Consider the following 27,498-nt stretch of genomic DNA (forward strand, 5'->3'; position numbering starts at 1 on the left):
TAAACTAAAGGGTGTGACTGTTTCCAATAAAACTTTATTTATAAAAAGAGGTTGCTTGCCGGTTGCAGAATGCAGTTTGCCAATCCTCAGTTTAGACTACTGGTTCTTCGGCTTTGGAACACAGCAGGATCGCCTGGAGGGTTTGTTAAAACACCAACTGTTAAGACACAGTTTCAGATTCGGCCAGTCTGGGATGGGTTTGAGAATGTGCATTTCTACTTAATTTCCAGGTGATGCTGATAGTCTGGGACCACATTCTGAAAACCACCGGCTTACACGCTCAGCATCGTTACTGAGATATTTGCAATGATATTCTTTTTTTTTTTTTAAGATTTTATTTATTTATTTGACAGACAGAGATCTCAAGTAGGCAGAGAGGCAGGCAGAGAGAGAGGAGGAAGCAGGCTCCCTGCTGAGCAGAGAGCCCAATGCGGGGCTCGATCCCAGGACCCTGGGATCATGACCTGAGCCGAAGGCAGAGGATTTAACCCACTGAGCCACCCAGGCGCCCCTGCAATGATATTCTGATTGGTGTCTCTGGCCTGGTTAGGATCACCTTCTTCTCGCTCAGTCCCCACACCATCACCAGGTAGCTATTAGCTAAGTGCAAATCTGGAGTGCGCTACTATCCTTCCTAAAACGTTTCAGGGCTCCCCAGTGCTCAGAGAGGAAAAAACCTCCAAATTCCTGCACATGAGATGGACGATAAGAGTGCTGGTGAAGCTGTCCAAGTGTGTCTCCCTTCCCTTATGCGCTGACCATCCCAAGCATTTGGACAGGTCAGGCCATGCCTGCTGTTTCACACCTTCATACTTTTGGTGTCTAACTTTTCCCCCTGCCTGGGATGCTCTCCTTGGCCCTGACCACCTGATGAACTCTTTCTCAGTGTTTTAAAACTTAGCTCAAGTGACAGCTCACCTGGAGTGTCCTTCCTGAGTGCCACGTGCAGCCCAGGTGACATAGACCATCCCCTCTTTTTATGGCTCTGTTCTAACATGTGCATGGTCTTCCATGAAAGTTTTTCAATGCCTTTCTTACACTTCTGTCTCATTTGCTAGACTGTAAGCTCCCTGAGGGTGTGGATCATGTCTTACTGGACTTTGTCGAATAGTCCCTGGTTCACAGAAGTCAAACACCATTGAAATGTGGATGTTGAACAAAAGAATGAATGAATGAATGAATAAGCAAGTCTGTTGTGGCACCATTTCAAACAGCTGTGGTGCAGATGATATTAAAAAGCAGGGTGTGATTGTGGGGAGGGATGGGAGAGCTGAGAGCACTGGACAAGCATTCCTTGTCCTCATGGAATGAGATTTTAGAGCTTGAAATGGGAAGGTCAGGTAGATCAGGTCCCGAGGATGGTCCTGGGTATGGGCAGCAGCTGACGTCGAAGGAGATGGAGGGAAGGAAGTGAGTGGTGCTGTGGGATGGCTGCAAAGTCTCCCAGGGAGATGGTGGGAACCAAGGTCAGCAGACTGTCCGGTGGGAGCCATGAGTGGCAAGAGAGGGTCGTGGAGCCAGAAAGCAGGAGTCTGGAAAGAAAGGGTCGTCTGGGTAGCAAAACTCTCTGAGGTTCCCTGGAGGGATACACCCAGGTGTCCTGAGTGGCTTCCTGGTGAACTGAGTATCAGGCTGGGGGTACAGTCTCCCAGGCCTTGCCCCTGGAGCACTGAGCATTGAGTGCGGCATGGGCTTGCAACCCTCGGTGGCCTGTCCCAGGAGAGGTCAGGAAGGGCAGCTCTTGGGCATCTGCAACCAGCCCCTGGTTCTCTCTTGTCCCCAACCTTTGCTCCAGATCAACTTCTTCAGCTGATCCTGCAGGGCTGGCATGTCTACGGCGGGAGCTTGTATTACTTTTCTCACGTCAAGAAGTCTTGGCACGAGGCTGAGCAGTTCTGTGTGTCCCAGGGAGCCCACCTGGCCTCGGTGACTTCTGAGGAGGAGCAGGTCAGAGTGCAGCCTTGGGGTGATGTTCACGGGCTTGGCATGGGATATGGACCCAGGACCAGGTCCAGGACCAGGACCTCTGCCCACACCCAGGACCACATAGACTTCCTCCTCTTGCAGCAGGACAGGGCAGAGGCCTGTGATCTCTTGGGTCAGTCAGGAACAGATGTTTGAGTTCCCATAAGCATCTTGCTCTGGAGGTAGAAGCACTGACAGCAAACCTTGATGATGTCCTCGACGAATGAGGGAGACACCCAGAGGCCCACAGCTGTCAGCAGTGAGGAAGGGCAAAGGGAGGTTAGCACTGGGTGACTGCCCTTAAAGTGTTGGTAGTGTAACTTCCCTCCCCAACCCCTCACTTTCCCTTTAGCTGCTGCTCTAGTTGTCAATCCTGATATTAACATCAGTGAATCCAAGGGCCATGGAAGGCCCACAAGCAGGAGACCCAGGCTTCTCGGGAAAGCCAGACGTAGACATCCGAGGACCGCCAAAGGCACTATAGACCCCAGTGGCCCATCTGCCGAAGGTCCTTACCAGAATTTACCAGGGTTATTGTCAAAGGACCATAATGGGTTTGGTCCATTTCAACTCATGGAACTCCTCATTCTTTGTAGTTCTCCTGAGACTGGTTTTGTATGTCTGTCAAAAGACATGCTATTTTTTTTTTTTTTAAATAAAATACATCTCTTTAATAAACTATGGCCAGGTTGGTCTTCATCTCAGTGAAACCACATTCATCAAGTCAACATGGGAGAAGCTGGGCTTTCTCTGAGGGGACCGTGGTCCTGCCCTCAATCCTGGACAAACCATGCGAGGCACAGAGGAGTGGGCTTTATGACCCAGGACCAGGGAGAGGACAGCCTAGCCTCCTTTTCCACATGGCTGGGAGAACCAGCTCCTCACACAGGCTCCAAAAACACTTCCTTTTCTCTACAGGCATTTCTGATAAAGTTCACGAGTACCTCTCACTACTGGATTGGCCTCACTGACAGGGGCCAGGAGGGCTCCTGGCGCTGGGTGGATGGGACACCATTCAATGCCGCCCAGAGCAGAGCGTGAGTCCAGCCAGCACTGTCTGGTGCTGTCCCAGGAACACAGGGAAGGCCTGGCTGGAGACTCTTTGTCCATGTCTTGTGTGTGGATTCCTGCGTGGTGAGTGCTAGTGTTGTGTGTGTGATGTATGTGTATGACGTGGGTGTGGTGTGTGTATAGAGTGGATGTACGATTGTGTATGTGATGTATGTGTGATAGGTGTGTACATATGATGTGTGATGTGTGTGGGTGTGTTGTGGTCCTTGTGTAGACCCCTCTATAGAGGGGCATCAGAAGAGGATAGGTCTTGATGTTGGTAGGGAGACTATCTATGAGTGGGTCTTCCCGTGCTATTGTTCTTTGTTTTTTGTGGGTTTTTTTGCCTGTACTTTTTAAGATTTTATTTATTTATTTGAGAGAGAGAGAGAGAGAGAACACATTAAGGTGGAGGGGCAGAGGGAGAGGGAGAAGCATGGAGCCTGATGCAGGGCTGGAACCTGGGACCCAGAGATCATGACCTGAGCTGAAGGCAGACGCTTAACCATCTGAACCACTCAGGCACCCCTGTTTTTTGCCTGTCCTATACCCTTTTTAGGCCCTGCCTTCATTAGAAGGTCTCTGAATGTGAATTCTGGGTGGGGGGGCTTATAGCATCAGACACCCTTCCTGTCCCTTGATCCTCAGTAACTAAAGACAGTCAGCAGAGCCACCCTTAGGGCACCCTTGGGCCCAGCTCTCCTCCTGGAGATACGGGACCCATGACACTTCAGCTCCTTATGCCATAGTGGGGGGAAGGGACACTTTCTTCATCTGGCAGAATAAAGCCCTCTTGTTTCCAGGTTTTGGGGCAGAAACCAACCAGACAACTGGCAGCACTGGGATGGACAGACTGAAGACTGTGTTCATATTGAGCAGAAGTGGAATGACATTCGCTGTGACGCCCCCTATAACTGGGTCTGTAAGAAGCCCATCAGCCAACATGTGGCCTGAGACAGCCAGATCTGAGGGGTCACCATCGCTGCCAGCTCTGGACCCTCCCCACCTGATGCCTGTGAACCTCTGAACCCAGCTTGTTCTCTGGGGCTTTCCATTTGGCCTTTTGTGGTTCCTGCTCTGTCCTTCCATTTAACCCCTGAAATGTGTTTATCTCACATAACCTGCTGGGATCAAGGGCTCCTCAAGGCCAAAGTCTTGCTGTGCTTCTGTATCCCCATCAGCAACCAGCACAGGCCTGTGAGACAGCAGGTCCCCAATAAATACTGACCGAGTGCACGGAAGTTTTCTGCTTGTCTCTGTGATGGCCATCACACTCTTCTCTCCCTGAACCGGTTCTCCTTCCTCAATGTCCCTTCTGTCCTGAAACAAACATATCTTTGTTAAAGGGCTTTATAGCTATGAACATTTAGTTAGTCATTGAAAAACAGCAGGGGTTTAACACAAACTACAGGGACATCATACAGGGGGTACGAATTCCCAAGAAGTGATAGTGATCCTAGATATTCCTTGCAGTTCCTTTGTTGCAGATGGGGCTGGAGCTTGGTTTTGCCAGACCTTTAAATCACTCCCCAGACTTCTTCCTGTCCTGTGGCTAGCCTTATCTCATTTCTCAACTGTTAACTTTTGATGCCATATCCCTGACTTTGGCCTCTTCTTGTGGTCCCATCCCCTCTTCCAGGGACTGGGCTTTCTGCCAGCTCAGTTTAGAATGAGAATTGGCTTCTTAGCTTTTTATCAACCTTAGAAACTCCTCTATTGCAGGACGGAAATCACATTTTACTGTATTTCTTCTAGTACTTTTATTATAGTTTTTATTTTTTTGGATTTATATATGTTACTGGATTTTATTTCCTTATGGTTTATTCCTTGGTATTTTGCATCTATAGCAATATAGATATATAAGGATGGACTCATTTTCTTTTTATGTTTCTAGTCTTTGTTTTATGGTTTTCCTAGCTTATGCAAAAAAGGGTAGGAGCCAATATTAATATGTCCCACTTTGGGGAAATTTACTGAGATTTTCTTTGTAGCCTAGTAGTGTCTGCTCACTTTTTATAAATGTTCCACAGGCATATTTATTAGATTAGGCTTGTGATTTTCATTTTTCAGATGTTCTCTATCCTCATTTATATTTTGTCTACCCAACTAGTCAGTTGCTTTAGGAGGATTTGTGTTAACTCTCCCATGTAGAACATTTACCTACATTTATCATCCTGTCATGTCATATTTCTAATAGCTTTTGATTTATGTATTTCAGTGTTACTTTAATGTCTAAAGATTCATAACCATGAAGTCTCCTTGAAGACTTCTACTTTTTATCAATATTCATGCAACCCAGAATTATTTGCTGTGCCTCTACTATGTACCAGGCACTCTTCCAAGTTTTCAGGAGGGAAGGAAGCAGGGGCTCTTGGGTGGCCCAGTCAGCTGGGCATCCATCTCTTGAGTTCAGTTCAGGTCATGATCTCAGGGTCATGAGATTGAGCCCTGCATTGGGCTCCTTGCTTATTAATGAGTCTGTCTGAAATTCTCTCCTTCGCCCTCTGCCCCTCCCCCTGCTCTCTCACTCTCAAATAAATAAATAATAAAATCTTTAAAAAAAAAAAAAAACCACTCCAAAGTGAATGAAACAGATGAAAATCCCTCTCCCCCCCACCCCAGCCAGCATTTTGGTAGTGAGGAGTGGTAGTTAGGACACCCAGCCCCTTCTCAGGGCCTCAAGGAGAGTCCGTTGGAGCCTGAAACCTGGGGGTGGCGACTTCCTGGAGTGGCAAGCTAGCTGTTCGTTATCTATCTAACCAACCATGGTGTGTGGCCTAAAGCAAATGGAACAGGGACAGATAAACATACTTACACTGCAGGGTCAATTCTCATGCCTGGGCTGGATCTTTCTTTCTCCAGAGAAGGTCCTGAAAGCTGCAATTTCCTCAAGAGTCAGAAAGGCAGAAGAATTCAGTTCTCCACAGACTGAGTGGAGCCATCTGGGGAGACGGAGTGGAGCCTTCAGTTGTCCTGGGGGAAGTGGTCAGCTTGTCACCCTGGAGTGCCTGCCCAACCCAGCCTCTGCTGTGGGAACCCTGTATGGCTGCCACACTCGGTGACCATGGATTGCACTGGTGACAGACGTAGGCTGTGACAGACTGCTGCCACCCCATGGGTGTGCTGTTGGCACCCTGATGCCCACAGCCTTTTCTCCCAGAGCCATGGTTTCCAGACTCTTGGCATAGGAGGACCCAACCTGAGAGAGTCTGGAGTCTACACAGCATGAGTTAGGGGAAAGTCCAACTCTAGCACAGGGAGAAGGTGGCATAGACTTCTTGGCTGTCATGAACTGACCTTCCAGGCTTGGTTTTCTAGGTCCAGAGAACAATATCTCAGTCAGGAGAGTAAGCACATTCTGGAAGCAGATGTCACAGCATTTTGAAGATGACATAAGTCATTAGTTCAGAAAAAAAAAATCTACCTGTATTTATAATCAGCAGCTCTGAGTGTCCTCTACCAGCTAATGCCCCCTGCCCTCTATAATCAGCAATTCTTAGAATGCTTGCTCCCATATATCCAGATTTGGGCCTGGGCCTTGGTCCGACCCCCTCATATGCCTACACCATGCTTATTGGAAGGAGCCTCTCCCTTTGTGCTGCTCTTTCATTTAAGGGCCAGTTGTAAGTGGCTCTTCCTCTCTCTCCTGCTAGCAATTCCTACAGCTCAAAGGTAACCAAGCCCAGGGACCCCTACCACCAGTTAGAGTCCCAGGCCCCAGTGAGAGTTACAGAAGAGTGAGGAGGCCTGGGCTTCTCCTGGGAGGGATGACTTATGAGAGAATGGAGTCTGCTAGCTGGGCCTTCTTGAGGGACAAGCCCCACGCAGCAGGGTATCTACCACACAGCTGTGCCTCTCAGTTCCCCCTATCTTCCCCAAAATAGCCTGTAGCCAGCTTCCTCTTGAATCTCCTCAAAGCTCTGCTTTTGTTGCAGTCTTATCCTATTTTTAGATCTGACAAGCATTTCCCACTCTAGCCGGTCCCAGGATTGGGATTCTAGGCCCTCTTCAAGGTAGCGCCAATGACCTTTCATGACATCTCTGCTACAGGGTCACCAGACCTGAGCCCTGGACCTCAGTGTCTCTTCAACCCACTCTCGTTGCAGCTTCTACACTTTTGCTCAGAACACCCTCTGCCTTGTCTGTGTATTAGCCAAGTTTCCAGACATTCTGTCTGGTTCATATATCATCATTGCTATTGTAGTCATCACTTACAATGTGGTGGGAATCACGTGAGGCTGGAGACATTAGTGATTATAGACCCAGGCTCCATGGCCAGACTATCTGGGTCTAATCCTAGCTTTCCCCCTGTCTAGCTGGGAAAGCTGGTTACTTGACTTTCATGTCTCAGTTTCCTCTTCTGCGAAAAAATCAGAGTACCCCTCTCTTGAGGCTGTTGTGCAGATTAAGAATGTTAATCCAGGCCCGTGGCCGATGGAGCATCAAAGACATGGTGCAGGACGACCAGAAGCAGATGGAGAAGATCTCAAAGCAGGTGAGCACCATTGAGGAGGTCAACAACAATGTGAAGCTGCTAATGGAGATGGTGATGAGCCACAGCCAGGGCGGGGCCTCAGCCCGCAGCAGCGAGGACCTCATGAAGGAGCCGTACCAGTGCTGTGAGCGGATGCAGCCAATGCTCTTCCGACTGGCCAGTGACACAGAAGACAATGGCGAGGTCTTAGCCGAGATCCTGCAGGCCAAGGACAACCTCACCCAGGTGATCAACCTATACAAGCAGCTGCTGAGGGGTGAACAGCGATGCGGCAGCCGGCTCCCTCCCTGGGAGCACCTCGGCCCTGCTGGACCTCTCCGGCCTGGATCTCCCTCCTGCGGGCACCACCTACCCTGCCACGACCACCTGCCCTGCTGACCTGGCCAGCCCCGAGCAGCCTAGCACCTCAGTTTCCCTGCTTGACGACGAGCTCATGTTTCTGGGACTAAGTGACCCCACACCCCCTCCAGGCCCAAGCTTGGATGGTGCCAGATGGAACAGCTTCCAGTCCTCCGATGGTGCGGAACCCCCAGCCCCGCCTCGGGTCCCCAACACGGACAGCCAGCCCCCCGCACAGATGCCCCTGCCAGCGAGCAGTGGTCTGGATGACCTGGATCTCCTGGGGAATACCCTCCTGCAGCAGTCACTGCCCCCAGAGTCCCAGCAGGTGCGGTGGGAGAAGCAACAGGCAGCCCCCCCAGCTCACACTTCAGGACCTGCAGAATAAAAGCAACTGCAGCTCGCCCAGCTCAGGTGCCCCCGGCCTCTTCCATGCTGCCTCCCCCGAGCCCCCCGGGGCTCTGCAGCAGCCCACGATGACTGAGCTCTCGCTGGCCAGCATCACTGTGCCCCTGGAGTCCATCAAACCCAGCAGCATCTTGCCAGTGATGGTGTATGACCAGCATGGCTTCCGGGGTCCTCATCCACTTTGCCTGAGACCTGCTGCCCGGGCGCTCTGATGTGCTGATGGTGGTGGTTTCCATGCTGAGCACCACACCCCAGCCCATCCGCAACATCATTTTCCAGTCAGCTGGCCCCAAGGTCATGGAAGTGAAGCTGCAGCCACCCTCAGGCATGGAGCTGCTGGCGTTTAACCCCAACATTCACCCCTCAGCCATCACCCAGGTCCTGCTCCTCGCCAACCTCCAGAAGGAGAAGGTTCAGCTCCGCTACAAGCTTCTCTTCATCATGGGCAACCAGACCTACAACGAGACGTGGGATGTGGACCAGTTCCCCCCACCTGAGACCTGGGGGAGCCTCTAGAACAGGGAGGTGGCGGGGAAAGGAGGGGGCAGCTGGACTGTCTAGCCTGGGTGGGAGGTTGTGGTGGCCTAAGGTACCCTTTGTTCCCATGGCGAGATCCCCTAGGCCTGGTGCTTCTCCCCTCACCCCGTGGCCCCCCTTCTTCCTTGTCCCCCCCACCCCCCGCGGAGCTGAACCCAGCAGGAGGCTGGGCTGGGTTTGCACTGCTGGGGACCTGCACCACAGCGGGGAGCCTGGAGTAGGGAGCAGCTGCAAGGCCCTAGAAGGACCTGGGGTCATGGGGGAAGTGTGGCTGTCGGGCAGGGGCCAGGACCTCAGGCCCAGCCCTGACCCCAGCCCGGGATGGGGTCATCCCCACCTGTCTCATGCCTTATGGGAAGGCCCAGACATAACTCAGGGGACCATGCTGGTGCGGGAACCAGCTCAGGCCTCCTCCATAGGAACTGGGTGGCTGGGGGGGGGGGGTGAAGCCTGCTCCCCCAGCTCTTTGCACTCTGTGGTATGTGGTTTGACTCTTTGCTTTTCTTTCTCAGTGGTCCTGTGGTCACCATCTCAGGAGGCCCAGTTGGGGGAACCCCCCGCGGTCCCCACTCCTCATGGGGGTTTCACTCCACCCACCTGCCCCCTTTGCCTTCAGGCCTCCTGAGGGGCCGTGGAGGCTGTGGCTGCTGGCCCAGAGGTCGTGGCAGAGCCGAGTGCCCCAGCTGGGGGCTCCAGGGCTCCTGGCCAAGGGTGGCCCTGCCCTGGAGTTCCTCAGTGCATCTCCTTCAGTTGCCAGCCTCTGCTGGGGCCTCCCGTGGGTGCCTCCCCTCTGCCCATCTATCTGTCCGGGTCTGAGTGGGGTCGGTATGTGAGTGAGAGCAGAAGTATTTATGGAAATAAAAACGTCCTTTTTTCCTGGGGAAAAAAAAAAAAGAAAGTTAATCCATAAAATGAGCTTAGAAAAGTACACAGCACATGGATCCCATCATACAGCATTAGCTGTTATCATTGTGCCAATGGCCTACTTGACTCCTCGCTACGATTCTGAGGAAGCTTCTATCACAGTCTCCACTTTACAGTCGGCAAGATGAGGCCTAGAGAGTTTGAAGGTCTTGCCTGCGGTCCTATAAAGCCCTGTGTTGCAGCAGCTCTTCCCCTCCGACCCACGACTAACCCTCAGGCCCTGTGAGTCTCAACTCTTCATGAGGCCCCACAGTCTGCAGGGCTCCAAGCCTGAATCCATCTACTCTTTCAGGAGGCTGTCAGGCACCTTTCTGCATCTTGCCAAAGCTGGAGGCCATTGGCTGCTGCTGGTATGCTGGCACTTGAGCCGGGGTCCCTGACCTCTCACCAGCTTCTCGGGGACAAAGCCTGTGCATCTGTTCCCTTCTCTGTTCTTGGTGGAGAAGCACATCTTCTTCTTCTTTTTTTTTTTTTTTTAAGATTTTATTTATTTATTTGACAGACAGAGATCACAAGGAGGCAGAGAGGCAGGCAGAGAGAGAGAGAGAGAGAGAGAGAGAGGAGGAAGCAGGCTCCCTGCTGAGCAAAGCGCCCGATGTGGGGCTCGATCCCAGAACCCTGAGATCAGGGCCCAAGCCGAAGGCAGAGGCTTAACCCACTGAGCCACCCAGGAGCCCCCTGGAGAACCACTTCTGACCCACAGTTAACTCTGCTGTTGGTGTGGTCAAGACAGTAACCCCAGCTCATGCCCAGTGTGGGCAGAGGGCGAGGAACCTCAAGTGAAGTGAAGTATGGGGCATGGCAAGCAGGGAGGCCCTGTCGCCCTGGGAGACCAGGTCAGACGGAATTGTGGGCCTGGGCCTGGTGACCCCGGGATAGAGGACATTCAGATCTTGAGGAGAAATGGACGAGCAGGGTAGCCTTGGCTAGTCCCTCAACTTCTCTGGACCTGATTTTCTCATCTGTACAATGGGAGTAAAGTCCAATTCCCAGGAATGTGATGAGATAAAATAACACATAGTATGTAAGAATAATATGAATTTAGATGACTATGAATAATAATATGGAATTGCCAAATTGATTTAGATAGGAATTCTGGGCAATATGGACTTGTCTCTTTATAGTTTTTGATCCCTTTTAAAAGTGTTATTCTTTGCCTTCCCTTAGCAAAGCTGTTTTTGTCTTTTGTTTTGTTTTGGTTTGTTTTTTAGCAGCTCTTTCATGTTTTGCCTGAGCTAGAGAAATTAAGGGAGCTATATTTGGGCCACAAACTGGTCAGTGTGATGAGGGGCTGCCAAGGACCCAGGCAGATATGGGGAGTGTTCCTCTTAGCTGGGCCCCAGAGTAGGAAACAGGAAAGACTGATGAGGTGACTCTCCTGGGGCAAAATATGGAGGAAGGGCCACTTTGTCTAGTTTCTCTGTGTCTCAGGGTGGAGGACACAGTGAGTCAACTCCCTCATTCCCTACTTCCTCTCCCATCCCTTTCCTCCCCTTCCTCCCCTCCTCCAGAGTGCCTCCCCACATTGCAGAGGCAGGAAGGCTGAAATTCCATTTTCCAGAACCCCTTATTTCCAGGGTTTTGGATGCCAATTAAGATGACCTCCTTAGAAACAGGTGTGTGAGCTGGTGAGCAAGGACATCAGGCAGAACTCACGTCCCTGTCCTTTTGTTTATTTTCTGTGGACAAGCCCAGGCGTGGGGACTTGGCGTTTCTCTGCAGCAATGTCCCCTGTTCCCCTTCCCCAGCTCTGGGGGAGTTGAGTGGCAGCCCCAGCAGCACTGGTTCCTGCTCCCCAGACTGCAGCTTTGGTGGTATGTTCTCTGAGCCCCTCTGGCCCTCCCAGTGATTGTGTTAGGTGCCTAAATCCCTGAATTAAATCATTTGGCATCTGGTTGGAATACCTAGAATAGTTTCTGCTCCTGCTCTGAATCTTGACCGGGGTGAATGAGCTGAGGCCTTTGATGCTGTGGGCACCAGAGATGACACAAGCCTCTAATAGGATGGCTCCATTTTTGAAAATGACGCTCAGGAGCAATGCTGAAGGGGCAATGATCTGGAAGGAGCTTAAGCCCCGGGTGATCATGAGGAGCATCACTGACCTGCCAGATGAGAGAAAAATTAACTTTTTTTGTTCACTAGGCCATTGCATCTTTGGGTAATGGCAAGGTAGGGGCACCAAGTCACCATCAGGTGTGACATCTCAGTTCAGATTCGTTCATGGGGTTGCTCTCCCTTAGGACAGAGGGCTCCATATAGGAATCGAACAGACAAGATGCCAGAAAGTGAGAGTTGGAGTTAACAGAGGGGAGCAAGGATGAAGGAATAACTTCTATGGTTCTCACATTGGGTTCCTGCTACACACCAGTGTGCCCACTCAAGTGTCTAGAATAAAAAAGAAAATGGCAATCAATAATGTCCTTTTTGATGCTGAAGGAAATTTAAGTAAATTGGTAAGTGATTTCCATTTTAAGCTTTATTTCCACACATTTGGCTCTTTTGCCTTCTGTTTGCTAGCAGACAACACCAAATAAACTTAGACCAAACAAAATCATTTTCTTTTAGTACATAAATGTAAATATAAATATGTACATATGTGTGTATATATATGTGTGTGTGCATGTGTGTGTGTGTGTGTATGACCCATGCTTATTGTGAAAAATGCAAGACATGGAAGATATGAGGCACAGATTTTTTTTAAGATTTTTTATTTATTTATTTGACAGACAGAGATCACAAGCAGGCAGAGAGGCAGGCAGAGAGAGAGGGGGGAAGTAGGCTCTCTGCTGAGCAGAGAGCCCAATGCAGGGCTCGATCTCAGGACCCTGGGATCATGACCTGAGCTGAAGGCAGAGGCTTAACCCACTGAGCCACCCAGGCGCCCCATGAGGCACAGATCTTACCTCATTCCCAGGCCCACTGCTTGGGGAACCCCAGTTAAACATTTGGTGTGTCCTCTTCTCTTCCCTTGCTCTTCCCTTGTAGGCAGTGGCATGGGGGGGGGGGCGGGGCTGAGGACAAGATGGGCCTGAGGAGGTGGCAGATGTGGCTAGGAAACTGGCTATGGAGTTAAGTGAGTAAATAAGTAAATACATTGAGGATAATGGGAGTCAGGTTTCTAGCTGTTAGAGAAGGGAGTTACAAATTGAGAAACGTTAAGAAATCTTAGCAATTGGATTGGAATTGGAGGTATTAGTGTGAACTCATGTTTTTTAAATCTATTTACACAGAAATGTATATCTATCTATGTATTTATATTGTTGTATGTGTGTGTATGCTTGTGTGTGTACATATGTATATTTCCTATCTGCTAAAAGGATTTAGAAGGATTGCATCTCAAAAAGAATTAATATCCAAGCAGCCAAATCTTTGTTTCTTTTTAAAAAGATTTTGTTTATTTATTTGAGACAGACAGAAAGAGAGAGCAACCATGCATGGAGGGGGAGGGGCAGAGGAGAGGGAGAAGCCCCAAAATGGGACTTGATCCCAGGGCCCTAACCAACTGAGCCACCCAGGCGCCCCTCCCCAAATCTTTGTTTCTAAATTTCATTTTCCACTACAAGAACTGACTGATTCCATGGCTGAACTGGGACAATCAAAGATGAGCATTTTGGGGATAAGTAAGATAGCACGCAAAAAGTGATGGGGCCATGTCAAAAGAACAGAAAAGCTAGCATGAAGGGGCTCCTACAGGCCAAATCAGGGCCATCTGAACATTGAAATATGAATATGAATAAATTACATCTTATTAAATAAAAAGTCATGAGTTCATGCCGACATAAATACAAAATGAATAAATAAATGGGGGAGAAGGAAAAGCTCTTCCCCACAATAGAATGTCAACAACTTGGCCATGAAATGATGGCTAATTCAGGCAGGAGTCAGCAATGGATGCTAGAGGATATTGGTGATTTCCTCACAAAATATTTATCAATCAGAAGGAAAAAGTAGTCCATTTATGGTGAAGGAACCTGGCAGATACTACCTTGACTGGGTGATCAAGGTTAACTTCACCAGTTGTGGGACAGGTCAGCATCATGTATATCCTGAAGGGATGTATGGAGACAGTCCAGCATCTTTTCTGTGGAGTCCCATCCAAGAAGGAATGGCCTAGGTCTGGACAGGAGGGAACCCTGGGCAGACTCCAGTTGAGGGACGGCCTTCAGAATGAAAGACTTCTCCTCTTTGAAACTGTCAAGGTCATGAAGATGGGGCAAGACTTAGGAAATGCTTTAGTAAAAGAATAATGAAATCGGGAATATTCAGAGAGACAAAGGAGGGCAATGGGGTAAATGTGAAAAAAGTTAACAAGTGGAGAATCTAGGTGAAGGGGTTACAGGACCTCTTACTGTTCTTGCAACTTTTATTTATTTCACAATGAACTTTTAAAAGTTTTGTGTGAAGCCATCAGTTTCTCCGGTAAATGTGTACATGTACATTTATATATTTGCATACATGTGTATACATGTATCCAGAAGCGCAGTCCCCAACCTGGATTGACCAAAGTAGAATTTTGGGGATTGGTACCCGGGTGGGCGGTTTAAGAATAACCCAATTCCCCAGGTGATTCCAGTGTGCAGCCAAATTTGAGGACCAGTTGTTGTCAGGAATCCCGTGTTCACCGAAATCACCTGCAGAGCTGCTGAAACCCAGCTCCCCAAGGGCCAATCTTCCCTATAGGCCCACCTGACTAACACGAGGCGCGGCAGGACAACAGCGACAGGTGGTCCAGGCCCCGCCCCCGTGCCTCGTGAGGCCCCAGGTGCGGGCGATGAAAGGCCCCGCGGCCCCCTGCGCTCCCGCCCTCCGCCATGGACGCGGCGCTCGCGCCGGCTCTCCTGGGCGTCCCGCAGGCTGAGGTGCTGGAGGACCTGCTGCGGGAGCAGTTCGGGCCGCTGCCCCAGCTGGCCGCCGTCTGCCGGCTCAAGCGGCTGCCCTCGGGAGGCTACTCCTCGACCGAGGACCTCCAGTTGGTGCTGGAGCGGCGCCGCGTGGCCAACGCCAAGGAGCGCGAGAGGGTGAGTGCCCTGCCCCGCGCTGGTCCCCAAGGGCACCCGGGCTCGGCCACCCCACGGCATGCTGCTTCAGCCGAACATCTGGCCAGTAGCCGGAGCACCCATTCACGACCCCCCCGCGGGCCTCGGAGGCGACTCGAACCTTCTGAGGCCCGGCTCGGGTCTCTAGCTTGGGAGAGAACGGTAGCGGCCTTGTTTCCCTCCTCCCTCGTCCGGCTGCCCGTTCTTCGACGGTGGGATGGCCCTCTCACCAGCTAACCGCCTGCAAGGGGGTCTGGGGGTGGGACGGGGGCACGCGAGGCTCGTGGCGACGTCGAGAATGTCTCCCCTTGGCAGGTGCTTTCAAAAAGGTTAGCGCCCCGGGGGTTGCGCCTCCCTCTCCCAGCCGCTCGCGCTGGGTGAGCGCTTGGGGCGCAAAGCGCTCGCCACCGTCCCTTTCCCTCTCTGCATCTCTGTCTGGAAGCAAGTGTGGGATGACGGGACCCAGCGGAGGTTATTTGTTTTTCGTTCTTAGAGTAAGGAAACACGGTGCCCCGGTGTGCCTCGGACTCCTCACTCCAGCCCGTGCCTCATTTCCCCGTCAGGCCGGGACGCGGCGAATCACAAGGCGCAACGGTCCTGGGGCCCGTAGTCCGAGCGACATCTACTGGTGGCTTTTAGTGTTTCTAACTGAACCGGGGCCCCTGTGTGTCCAGTCTGGTCTCCCTTGTGCTCTTTGCAAACCTGGGGTTTGACGTCAGCCCAGCGGTCCTAGAGAGGACGGAGGGGCGCCTTCAAGCTGGGAACGTTCCTGCATGCCCGGGCCCTTTGGAAGTGTAGCCCTTGGTGAATCTGCTAGGAGTATGGGAAACGGCAGGAGAGAGGACCAAGTGAGAGTAGAAGACAAGGAAAGCTGGAGAAACTCCAAGAGTGGGAAAGCATGGTTTCCCCAGGCATCAGACCCCTTGTGAAAATAACCCTGCGATCTGATGTGATAATGTGGCCTCAAACAAGATTCTGATCCAATAGTTTGCATTTTATATGGGCCTTCCCATCAGGAAGCAAGCACTTTCTGCAGAGACTTCGTCCCGGTTTTATCCTCTATTTTAAAGCTAATGACTTTCATTCTTCTTTACAAGGACAAAATTAATGCACCTGAAGAATAGAGAAATGGCTGGGGAACAGAGACACCCATAACACAGATATAACTGCTATGAACTAACGTTCTGGAATATATTCTCCCAGTCTCTTTTTTTTCTAGTTATGTGTGCGCATATATAAAGTATAAATTTGTGAGTTGGTACATAGTTTTCCATTTTTTTTAATCAATGTTATCAAAAGTGTTTCCTGATTCTTTTTTAAAAATTTGGTTAACATATAGTGTATTATTAGTTTCAGAGGTAGACTTTCGTGATTTATCAGTCTTATATAACACCCAGTGCTCTTTATATCTCATGCACTCCTTAATGTCCATCATGAAGTTACCCCATCTTCCCCCGCCCCATTCCCCAGCAACCCTGTTTGTTTCCTATGATTAAGAGTCTCTTATGGTTTGTCTCCCTCTCTGCCCTCTCTGATTTTGTCTTGTTTTATTTTCCTCTCCCTTCCCCTATGCTCCTGTTTTGTCTCTTTCTCTCTCTTTTTTAAAGATTTAAGTTATTTATTTGAGAGAGAGTGAGACAGAAGAGAGCCAGAGAGCATGAGTGGAGAGAGGGGCAGAGGGAGAGAGAGAAACAGACTCCTGGCCAAGAAGAGAGCCTGACATGGGGCTTGATCTCAGAACCCTGGGATCATGACCTGAGCTGAAGGCAGAACTTAACCAGCTGAGCCACTCAGGTACCCCCTCCATTTTGTTTTTTAAATTCCACATATGAGTGAAATCAGATCATAATTGTCTTTCTCTGATTGAGTTATTTCACTTAGCATAATACTCTCTAGTTCCAACCACATCATTGCAAATGGCAATATTTCATTTATTTGATGGCTGAGTAATATTCCATTGTGTATATATACCATATCTTCTTTTCCATTCATCTCTTGATGGACATCTGGGCTCTTTCCATAGTATGGCTATTATAGACATTGCTGTTATAAACACTGGGATGCAGGTGCCCCTTCAGGTCACTATATTTGTATCTTTGAGTTGAATCCCTAGTAGTGCAATTGTTGGGTCATAGGGTAGCTCTATTTTCACCTTTTTGATGAATCTCCAAACTGTTTTCCAGAGTGACTGCCCCAGTTTGCATTCCCAACAACCGTGTAAGAGGGTTCCCCTTTCTCCTTGTCCTCACCAGCATTTGTCGTTTCCTGACTTGTTAATCTTAGCCATTCTGACCCACATGAGGTGGTATCTCATTGTGGTTTGGATTTGGCATTTCCTCATTCTTAAGAATTCTTTGAAAGAACAGCTTTTTACTGCATATTCTGTCATAAAATGGACCATACCTCTAAAGTCTTTATGCTTTTTGCAGGTTTTCCTGGTCTTTATATGCATATGTAATAATTGCTCTCAAAATTCTAGAAATGAAATTACCGGGACAGAGGATGTATACAATCTCACAACTTTTGATTCCAGATGCCCAACTGCTTCCTAGAGAATTTTATTAATTTTAACCCCTTCTTATGGGGTTTCTATTTTGTTTTGTAGTTCTTTTATCAAAGCTCCACATTTTTTTTCATTTTCATGTTTTTATTGTTCTTTATATTCTGCTGAAATGGGATGACTGTGTCCATTGTTCACTTTGATCTGGAGTGGGAGAGGGCTCTCAATATGAGTATATTGGCTTTATGGTATAGTGGAAGCCAGTTTTTCCAAGGCCAGTTCCCTTTGGGGGATGGTCATCAGCATTCCAGGCCTTCAAAACTGAAGGATTATATCCTAGGGACTTATAAACATAAAGATAAATAAACTTACTCTGTCTTCCAAATCTTGCCAACATGCAGATTCTCTAGACTCTAACACTTGACTCAATTCAGCTGGGAAAGAGGTTAGAGAGTTGATGGCATGGTGCTTGAGTAGATAAGTATTTGCACATTTTATTCATTATCAGTACCACTTAGGACTTCCTATGGGCCAGGTCAGGAAGAAGTGTCTTATGTGTGATTATGTTAATCCACAAAAAAGCTTACACAGTGGGTATTTTCCACTTTTCAGTAAACCATAGCTTGGTGATATGAAGTATCCTACATTCTTGTAAGGTAGTACATGGAGGAGCTGGGTTTCAAATCCTGATGTTTTGACTTTGAGTTCTAGCCACTACCCCACTGCCTGAACATTGCAGTGGGTATGCTTTAGGAGGAAGAGGAGGGGTTCAACAGGAACACCGACCCCCTTCCCTTCCAGCTTATTCACCCAGAGTGCTGAGTTTACACAAGCCCTTCCTTGATTGCCAGCAACAGCACTGCTGGTGGAGTGGTGATTCTGGCATGTGTCTGCTTTGGTTCACCACCCAGGCGGGAGCTGTGCAAACAAGCCCTCACAGCCCTCTTCTGTGGTTTTGGGGTGGGGGATAGCTGTACAAGTTAGCTTCTCTGTATGTCACTTTGCTTTTGTTTGTTTGTTTGTTTGTTTTCCAGATAAAAAATCTCAACCGTGGTTTTGCCAAACTGAAGGCACTTGTGCCATTTCTTCCCCAAAGCAGGAAGCCTAGCAAAGTTGATATCCTTAAAGGTGCAACTGAGTACATACAAGTTCTCTGTGATGTTTTGGAAGCAGCCAAAGACTCTGAGGTAAAAGCTTAAGAATTAAGAGCAGTATCTATATTTATTGAGCCCTTTCCATTGCCAGGCAGTTTATATGTTTCAATTGTTTATAACAATTCTGGGAATTAATTATGATCCATGTTTTATAGAGGAAACCAAAATACAGGGAAAGGCCACATAGCTAAGAAATGTCAGGCCTGGGGTTTGGATCCAGATCTGTGTGAGCTTTGGAGCCAAGTTCCTGGTTGAGGTCTGTACTTAACCTCCTGTCACTGTTCAGGGCATCTGGCTCCTGACTGCTAAATCTTTAATAGAACATTGATAGCTAGGGATGGAGAGGAGGCTTCCATAAACCCACTCTGTAATGGTGGTTTTCCATCGAAGTGGACTCAGAAAGGAAGAGGCATTTTCTCTTGGAGAGGCCCTCCCTGAGAGACAACTCTGGTGGAATGCTCAACAGTGGTTGTGATGCCAGTCTCATGGGATTTGCAACCATTTGGGGGGATGAAATAATTGAACCTGCTTTGCAAACTGAAGCATAAAGTTGTCACCACCATTATCGGGGTGCAGAGCTCAGAAAGGTCCATTAGGCGGTGGAAGTTGTGGGCTAGTTATACGGGCTGGATGTATGGTCAGGCAAGCCTTGAAGACCTGTAAGTGGATCAGTCATCAAAGGAGGGAAGACACACAGAGAGAAAGGCCTTAGAAATGAGCCCTCAGGGACACCATTGACAAGATGGAGGAAGAGACATCAGCGAGGAGAAGGTAGCAAGAAGGTGGAGAAGAAAGATAGAAACTAAGGTCAAGCAGGGGAGAATCTTGGGAATCTGAGGGTGGGAAGTAGTGCAAGAAGCTACAGAGAGGCCCAGCACGTGGGCCACATATTTTTGGTGGCCTTGTGGGAAGGCAGCATTTTCTTTTCTTTTAATTTAAATTTAATTAATTAACATATAGTATATGATTAGTTTCAGGGGTAGAGTTCAGCCACACTCACGTGTGAAAGCACGTGAGACATGGGAGAGTAGTGGGCTGGAATTCTGCTTATAGGGGGTTGAGTGTAGGTTAGAGAAGTCCAGGCAGAGCACAATGGCAAATTTCAAGTCCATTAAACCTGGAGATCTGAGACAGAAAAGAAGGATCAAAAGGCAGGAAGAAGTGGTTAGATTAGTGAAAGTCTTTTCTATGTAGCCATGTGATTGTGTTTAGGGACAGAAGAGAAGGACAGATACGAGAGAGTAGAGAAACACAATCATTCTAAAAACTTAGGGCAGGAGTGGCCAGGTATAGAAGGGTACTTTCAACTTTTTTTCCTTGTCTACTTATCCTGCAAGGGTGACTTCTGAGGGGATACATTCTGCGATGGTGGGAATGGATTATCCTGTTAGCCAATTGGATGTTTGGGCTGGGGCATGACCACAGTGTTTGCACACGGGCAGGTGGCTGCCTTAGTTTTCCTTGTATGGATGACAGAAGTGCTTTGTGCTGCATTTATTATAAACTACAGGATCTGCTCCATGGGATAATCTTTTTCATGCAGTTGCCAATTGCACAACATTTTAAGGTTGTAGAAAAAAACAAATACAGTCTATTGAGTTTTCTTTTCTTTTCATCCATAACTTAAGATTGCCCTTATAACTTAAATGAAAATACATTGATTAAAATTTTAAAATATATTTAAATATCTTTATATTTTAATATTTTATATAATTTAATATATATTTATATATAAATTTATAAATAAAAAATAAAATTTATTTATATGTAAATATTTATTTATATATTATTTATATATAATATAAAATAAAAATAATTTAATATTTTAAATATCTTAAATCTTCAAAATATGACTGTACTATTATACTGTTTGACAAATAAATATGATTTCTAGAGACAAAATCCGGATCGTCAGAACTACAGGAACAATCCTTCTGAGGTACCTATATCCTTGGCTGGAGACCTATCCAGAAACCTCACCCAGCATGCCAGCTGTACTGTGGGCTTGAAGAATGAGAAGGAAAGGCCCTGGGCAGATGGTGGCAGTGGTGAGTCAGCATATACTTGTCGCCAGAGTGTGATGTCTATGACTGGAGTTATCTCCCCAACCAGGAGTCTGGTAAAGTGTTTCTTCTTAAATAGCCACATTGATGTCAAAAAACCCAAAATATTTTCCTTGAGGCGTATGGAATTTTCCAGGCTAAAAGATGCTTGAAATAAGATCATTTTGTGAAAGTACCTAGGTGGGAAAAGTGGAGTTTGCTAGTTTAGAAAATCTATATGTTTCCAGTTAATTGGTAAGCAACTCAAGGAGAAGGCAGCCCCTGATGAGTTATCCAGTACAGACATAAGTTTACTTTTCTATGACCCTAATTAATTCATCAAAAGGTTTTCTAGGGACACCTGGGTGGCTCAGTCGGTTAAGCCACTGCCTTCGGCTCAGGTCATGATCCCAGGGTCCTGGGTTCGAGTCCCATGTTGAGCTTCTTTCTCAGTGGGGAGCCTGCTTCTCTCTCTCTGCCTCTGCCTGCCACTCTGCCTGCTTGTTCTCTCTCCCTCTCTTTCTGATAAATAAAATCTTAAAGTTTTTCTAACTCTGAGGTCTCCAGAAAAAGAAGTAGCTTGCCAGACATAAAGATCCATGGTGACCCCACATACCCATGCACATGTGGGCACATGGCATACACACATATTTTTGGTGGCCTTGTGGGAAGGCAGCATTTTCTTTTCTTTTAATTTAAATTTAATTAATTAACATATAGTATATGATTAGTTTCAGGGGTAGAGTTCAGCCATTCATCAGTTGCATACAACACTCAGTGCTCCTTCCATCCCATGCCCTCCTTCATGTCCATCATCCAGTTATCCCATCCCCCCACCCCCCTTCCCTCCCCTCCAGCAACCCTCAGTTGTTTCCTGTAGGAAGGTGCATTTTCTAAGTACAAACAAGAGTTTATTATAATAGCTCTTTTTTCTTTGCCACACTAATAAAGCTGCTAAATACAAGGCACAGACTGCCTCTCCAAGTCCACAAAGTAGACTGTTGGCCCTTGCTGTGTCTCACTGTCACTCTGACGAGACCCCTTGGTCCATTCTTCAGCACAACTGCTATAGAAACCACGGCTTGTAGGAACTGGAGCCAAGCATACTGTAATAAGCAAGCTGCACAGTGCGATGTACAGGACAACGGGAGCTGTGGAGTCACAAGTGACGGTTGGTGGTGGGAGGCAGTTTAGAACAGCAGTCGAATGCAGGTTCTAGAGACCAAACACGGGGGTTCAAATGCTGGTTTTAACCCTTACTAGTCGTGCATCCTTGAGTGAGTTACTGAATCTCTCTAATCCTCAGCTTTCCCATCTGTGGAATAGAAATTATAATTGTACCTACCTTGTATATCAGGAAATTGTGAGACTTAAATGGAATCCTGTCAGTGAGGTGTCTGGTGCAGTGTTTGGCCTGTCATGTCAGTGTTCACTTGGACATATGTTATTCAATCTGCTTGGCTCATCATGGGTAATTAGTATTGATTGGTGAGCAATCAACAATAAGACACAGGCATCCTAGCTCTGTTTGTGCTCTGAGTTTATCCACTTGGCCCTTAATAATGCTCTATTCTGGTTGACTGTCATTTCTTTTTTTTCTTTTTCTTTTTTTTTGCATTATTTATAATTTTAAATTTATATCTCTTATTTGAAACATTTTTGTGGTGATAAAATAAAATTTGAAGATATCATTAAACTATAGTATTCAAACCAGAGTAAAAAATGAAACCAAATTACTAAACAAGATTGTAATTCACATAGATGAATTATACCAGAATACCAGAAAAAAAAGGGCTGATTTATTACATAGACCTAAACCAAAATTACTTTTGTCTTATCTTAGGTCAAATATGCATACTGTCAAATTTCATACTTTGTTTTAAAAATACTATCACAATTTTAGGGTCTCACATATAAGGAATTCCTAAATTTACAAACCAAAAATAAATGAGTTTTAAAAATTAGACCATTTTAGTTTAATAGTAATTTTTTTTATTATGTTAGTCACCATACAGTACCTCATTAGTTTTTGATGAAGTGCTCCATGATTCATTGTTTGTGTATAATACCCAGTGCTCCATGCAATCCGTGTCCTCCTTAATAGCCATCATCCATGGCTTCACCCATGGTGAACCCAGGCTCACCCATCCCCACCTCACTCCCATCTAAAACCCTCAGTTTGTTTCCAGGAGTCCATAGTTTCTCATGGTTTGTCTCCCACACCGATTTCTCCCCATTCATTTTCCTCTTCCTTCTCCTAATTCCTCCATGCTACTCCTTATGTTCCACAAATAAGTGAAACCATATGATAATTGACTTTCTCTCTTTGATTTTTTTTTTTTAAGATTTTATTTATCTGATAGAGATCACAAGTAGGCAGAGAAGCAGGCAGAGAGGCGGGGGGGGGGGAAGCAGGCTCCCTGCTGAGCAGAGAGCCTGATGAGGGGCTTGATCTCAGGACCCTGGGATCATGACCTGAGCCAAGGGCAGAGGCTTTAACCTACTGAGCCACCCAGGTGCCCCTCTTTGACTTATTTCTTTTCTTTTTTTTTTTTTTAATTTTTTTTTAAAGATTTATTTATTTGACAGACAGAGATCACAACTAGGCAGAGAGGCAGAGAGAGAGGAGGAAGCAGGCTCCCCGCTGAGCAGAGAGCCCGATGTGGGGCTCGATCCCAGGACCCTGAGATCATGACCTGAGCCGAAGGCAGAGGCTTAACCCCCTGAGCCACCCAGGCGCCCCTCTTTGACTTATTTCACTCAGCATAATCTCCTCCAGTCCCATGCATGTTGATGCAAAAGTTGGGTATTCATCCTTTCTGATGGCTGAGTAATATTCCATTGTGTATATGGACCACATCTTCTTTATCCATTCGTCTGTTGAAGGGCATCTTGGCTCCTTCCACAGTTTGGCTATTGTGGATATTGCTGCTATGAACTTTGAGGGTGCATATGGCCCTTCTTTTCACTGCATCTGTATCTTTGGGGCAAATACCCAGTAGTACAATTGCTGGGTCATAAGGTAGCTCTATTTTTAATCTTTTGAGGAATCTCCAAACTGTTTTCCATAGTGGCTGCACCAACCTGCATTCCCACCAACAGTGTAAGAGGATTTCCCCTTTCTCCACAGTTTCTCCAATATTTGTTGTTTCTTGCCTTGTCAATTTTTTGCCATTCTAACTGGCATAAGGTGGTATCTCATTGTGGTTTTGATTTGAAATTCCCTGATGGCTAATGATGATGAACACTTTTTCATGCGTCTGTTAGCCATTTGTATGTCTTCTTTGGAGATGTGTCTGCTCATGTCTTCTGCCTATTTTTTTGTTGTTGTTGTTTTTTTGTTTTGTTTTGTTTTTTTTCCAGGGATTTGAGTCTTTAAATTTTTTATTTATTTCTTATTTTTTTAATAAACATATGTATTTTTATCCCCAGGGGTACAGGTCTGTGAATCACCAGGTTTACACACTTCACAGCACTCACCATAGCACATACCCTCCCCAATGTCCATAACCCCCCTCCCCCTCTCCCAACCCCACCTCTCCCCAGCAACCCCCAGTTTGTTTTGTGAGATTAAGAGTCACTTATGGTTTGTCTCCCTCCCGATCCCGTCTTGTTTCATTTATTCTTCTCCTACCCCCCTAACCCCCCATGTTGCATCTCCATGTCCTCATATCAGGGAGATCATATGATAGTTGTCTTTCTCCGATTGACTTATTTCACTAAGCATGATACCCTCTAGTTCCATCCACGTTGTTGCAAATGGCAAGATTTCATTTCTTTTGATGGCTGCATAGTATTCCATTGTGTATATATACCACCTCTTCTTTATCCATTCATCTGTTGATGGACATCTAGGTTCTTTCCTTACTTTGGCTATTGTAGACATTGCTGCTATAAACATTCGGGTGCATGTGCCCCTTTAGATCACTCCATTTGTATCTTTAGGGTAAATACCCAGTAGTGCAATTGCTGGGTCATAGGGTAGTTCTATTTTCAACATTTTGAGGAACCTCCATGCTGTTTTCCAGAGTGGTTGCACCAGCTTGCATTCCCACCAACAGTGTAGGAGGGTTCCCCTTTCTCCGCATCCTTGCCAGCATCTGTCATTTCCTGACTTGTTAATTTTAGCCATTCTGACTGGTGTGAGGTGATATCTCATTGTGGTTTTGATTTGTATTTCCCTGATGCCGAGTGATGTGGAGCACTTTTTCATGTGTCTATTGGCCATCTGGATGTCTCCTTTATCTTCTGCCTATTTTTTTACTTGATTATTTGTTTTTTGGGTGTTGAGTTTGAGAAGTTCTTTATAGATCTTGGATATCAGCCCTTTGTAGTGTCATTTGCAAATATCTTTTCCCATTCTGTGGGTTGCCTCTTTGTTTTGTTGATTTCTAACTTGATTACTGTTTCCTACGGATTCTACTTCTGTACACATTCAGTTTTAGATTTTCATATTCTGGCCACTTGACCTATAAACCAAAACTTCCCTTGCCAGTCAACCCTTAGGCAACAAAATCCCCAAGGCTACTACATGAGCTGAAAGGTAATGACTGAGAACGAGGTAAGGATGACGATATCACCTGAGCTGAACTTTGAACGTGCTCTCTGTTAATAATAGTAATGTTAGTTTCAATATGTTCTGTGTATTAAGGCAAGACTTTTACTTGCATTTAATCCTCACTGATTTTTAATAGGTAGGTATTACCATGTCATTCTCATGGTGAGCTGCCTGGCTGCACCTTCCTGCCAGTCCTTTTGCGCTTGGGCTGGGACTAGAACCTGAATGGAAAGAGAGTAGGCTTATGCTTGAAATCACCAGCAACAAGGATGTATAGGATGTCCTTGTCTTCTAAGGATTATTGATTCTGGAAACTGGTCATTTATAGTAAGTAGATTTAAAGTTGGGGACTAACATTTTTTAGTAAGACACAAAAAAGTTCTAACTGGAACTTTCTTTTAAAAAAAGGAGGTACACACATTTCGGTCTTTTAGCTAATGCAGTTTGACTGTGCTAATTCTTAGAATGAACAAAGAATCATGTTTCTGAGATTTTTTGGATACGCATGTACCCTCTGCCAAGTGTGATTTCTCAAGCCTGAAAGTAAAGAGTGCCATTTTTTGCAGAAATGTTCTAGGATTTCATCAGTTTTGTGAAGAGTTTCTCATTCTTTGACATTTAAATCATTTATTAACATAAAAGCATTTATTCTGAAACAACTTACAGAATGGTTGCAGGTAGAGTACAAATAACTTTCTTCCTGACCCATTTGAGAGTAAGTTGCCGCCTTGATACCCCATCACCCCTAATTAGTGTGCATTTCCTGTAAATGGGGACATTCTCTTGTAGACCACAGTGTAGCTGTCAAAATCGGGAAGTCAATGTTGTGACATTACTCTCACAAAATCCTCAGGCTCCATTCAGGTTTCACCAACAGTCTGAAAGTCTTTTCTAGCAGAAGTACCAGCTGAGAATCATGAGTTGCATTTAGCTGTCCTATGTCTTTAGCCTCCAGCTGTCTGGAACACTTTATTGGTCTTTCCATGAGTTTTGTGACCTTGACACATTTGAAGATTATAGGCCAGTTTTGTAGAATGTTGGATTTGGGTTTGTCTATTTCCTCCTGAGTTAGATTCAGACATGAATCTTTGGCAGAAATATCATAGAAGTGATGCTGTTTTCTACTCATTGCATCCTATTGGATGGGGTACATTTTGATTTATTCTATTACTAAGGATATTCACTTCAATCATTTGCTTAATGGGGTGACTGCCAGGCCTCTCTACTTTAAAGTTTAGCTTTTCTCCTTTGTAATCTGTGTTTTGTGTGAAGGTGTTTTGAAGCTATCCGTATATCCTATTCTTCATCAAACATTCTATATTTGTGAAAATTTTTATTTTGAAATAATTACAGATCCACAGGAAGTTACAAAGATAGTATAAAGAAGTCCCATCATCCTTAGCATGGTCTTCCTTAAGATCTATGTCTTCTGTAACTGTAGGACAGTATCAAAACAAGAAAATCGGTATTGGTACTATGTGTGTATACTTTCCTGTCATTTTATCACATGTGTAGATTTGCAGAATCACCACTCCTGGGAAGATCTAGTACTATTCCACCCCCATAAAATTTTCCTGCCTGCTACCTGCCCACTGCCCCCACATCTCCACTTTTCTTACCCTCCTGACAACCACTAATCTGTTCTCCATCTCTCTATCATTTGGGGAATGTTCTATACTATATGGAATCATGCAGTATGTATTCTTTAGAATCTGGCCTTTTTACTTAACACAGTGCCCTTTAAATCATCCCAGTGGTTGTATTGAAAGTCTAGTCTACTCTTCATTGCTGAGTATTAGTCCATGGGATGGGTGTGCCACAGTTTAACCATTTACTTACTGTAGAACTTTTTTTTTTTTAAGAGAGGAGAGAGGAAAAGAAGCGAGGGAGAGAGAGAACCCCAAGCAGACTCCATGCCCAGCACGGAGCTAATGCAGGGCTTGACCTCATGGCCCTGAGATCATGATCTGAGACGAAATCAAGAGCTGGATGTTTAACTGACTGAGCTACCCAGATACCCCATTTTTTTTTTATTGTAGAACATTTTGGTTGTTTCTATATTCATTTATATTTTATATGATAGACACATACTTATCCATTTAATTCAGTAGATTACCATCATAATATCATAGTATTTCATGATTTATTTTGTTAATCAATTTGTCCTCATTGTGGCCAGTGAAAGCCCCTTCAAATGGGCTGGTTTTCTATTTGACCAGTCACTTTTCTGATCACTTCCTTCCTGGCAGAAGATGTTCTGAGCTTGAACATCATATACTTTCCCCACCCTGAGCCTTGGAATGAATCTTTCAACAAGGATACCGCATGTGTAACTCACTTCTCTCTGTGCTGTCTCCCCCGTGATGACTCTTCTCTTCACCCCTTTTGGGCTTTATCACCTGTATTGCCAGGGCTGCCATAACAAAATACACAGATTAAGTGGTTTAAACAACAGAAATTTATTTCTTACGGTTCTGAGGGTTGGAAACC

The 27,498-nt window shown here is 46.3% G+C and overlaps 2 protein-coding genes and 1 pseudogene across 3 annotated transcripts in view; all 3 read left to right on the top strand.

Annotated features, from left to right (window-relative positions):
- Window positions 1-4,322, top strand: part of CLEC4F (C-type lectin domain family 4 member F) — a 12,075-nt gene extending 7,753 nt beyond the window's left edge. Inside the window, exons 5-7 of one of the 2 annotated variants that reach the window (XR_006815072.1) lie at window positions 1,796-1,947; window positions 2,884-3,099; window positions 3,819-3,886. Coding sequence is in view for 1 of the 2 variants with exons in the window: in XM_045979236.1 (XP_045835192.1) it covers window positions 1,796-1,947; window positions 2,884-3,002; window positions 3,819-3,969 (422 nt within the window). In the remaining variant the exon portion in view is untranslated. Of the gene's footprint in view, window positions 1-1,795; window positions 1,948-2,883; window positions 3,100-3,818 lie in introns of both variants that reach the window. The other variant, XM_045979236.1, reaches the window with a different exon arrangement.
- A 2,004-nt stretch (window positions 4,323-6,326) lies between these two features.
- Window positions 6,327-9,639, top strand: LOC123925751 (annotated as a pseudogene).
- Window positions 9,640-14,529: 4,890 nt separating this feature from the next.
- The window catches only part of FIGLA (folliculogenesis specific bHLH transcription factor), a 30,373-nt gene continuing 17,404 nt past the window's right edge, over window positions 14,530-27,498 (top strand). Inside the window, exons 1-4 of the mRNA XM_045979043.1 lie at window positions 14,530-14,736; window positions 18,289-18,441; window positions 20,303-20,527; window positions 24,396-24,428. Coding sequence (XP_045834999.1) covers window positions 14,530-14,736; window positions 18,289-18,441; window positions 20,303-20,527; window positions 24,396-24,428 — 618 coding nt within the window. The remainder of the gene's footprint in view (window positions 14,737-18,288; window positions 18,442-20,302; window positions 20,528-24,395; window positions 24,429-27,498) is intronic.

Source organism: Meles meles, chromosome 15 (genome assembly GCF_922984935.1).
Source record: "Meles meles chromosome 15, mMelMel3.1 paternal haplotype, whole genome shotgun sequence".
Taxonomy (NCBI): domain Eukaryota; kingdom Metazoa; phylum Chordata; class Mammalia; order Carnivora; family Mustelidae; genus Meles; species Meles meles.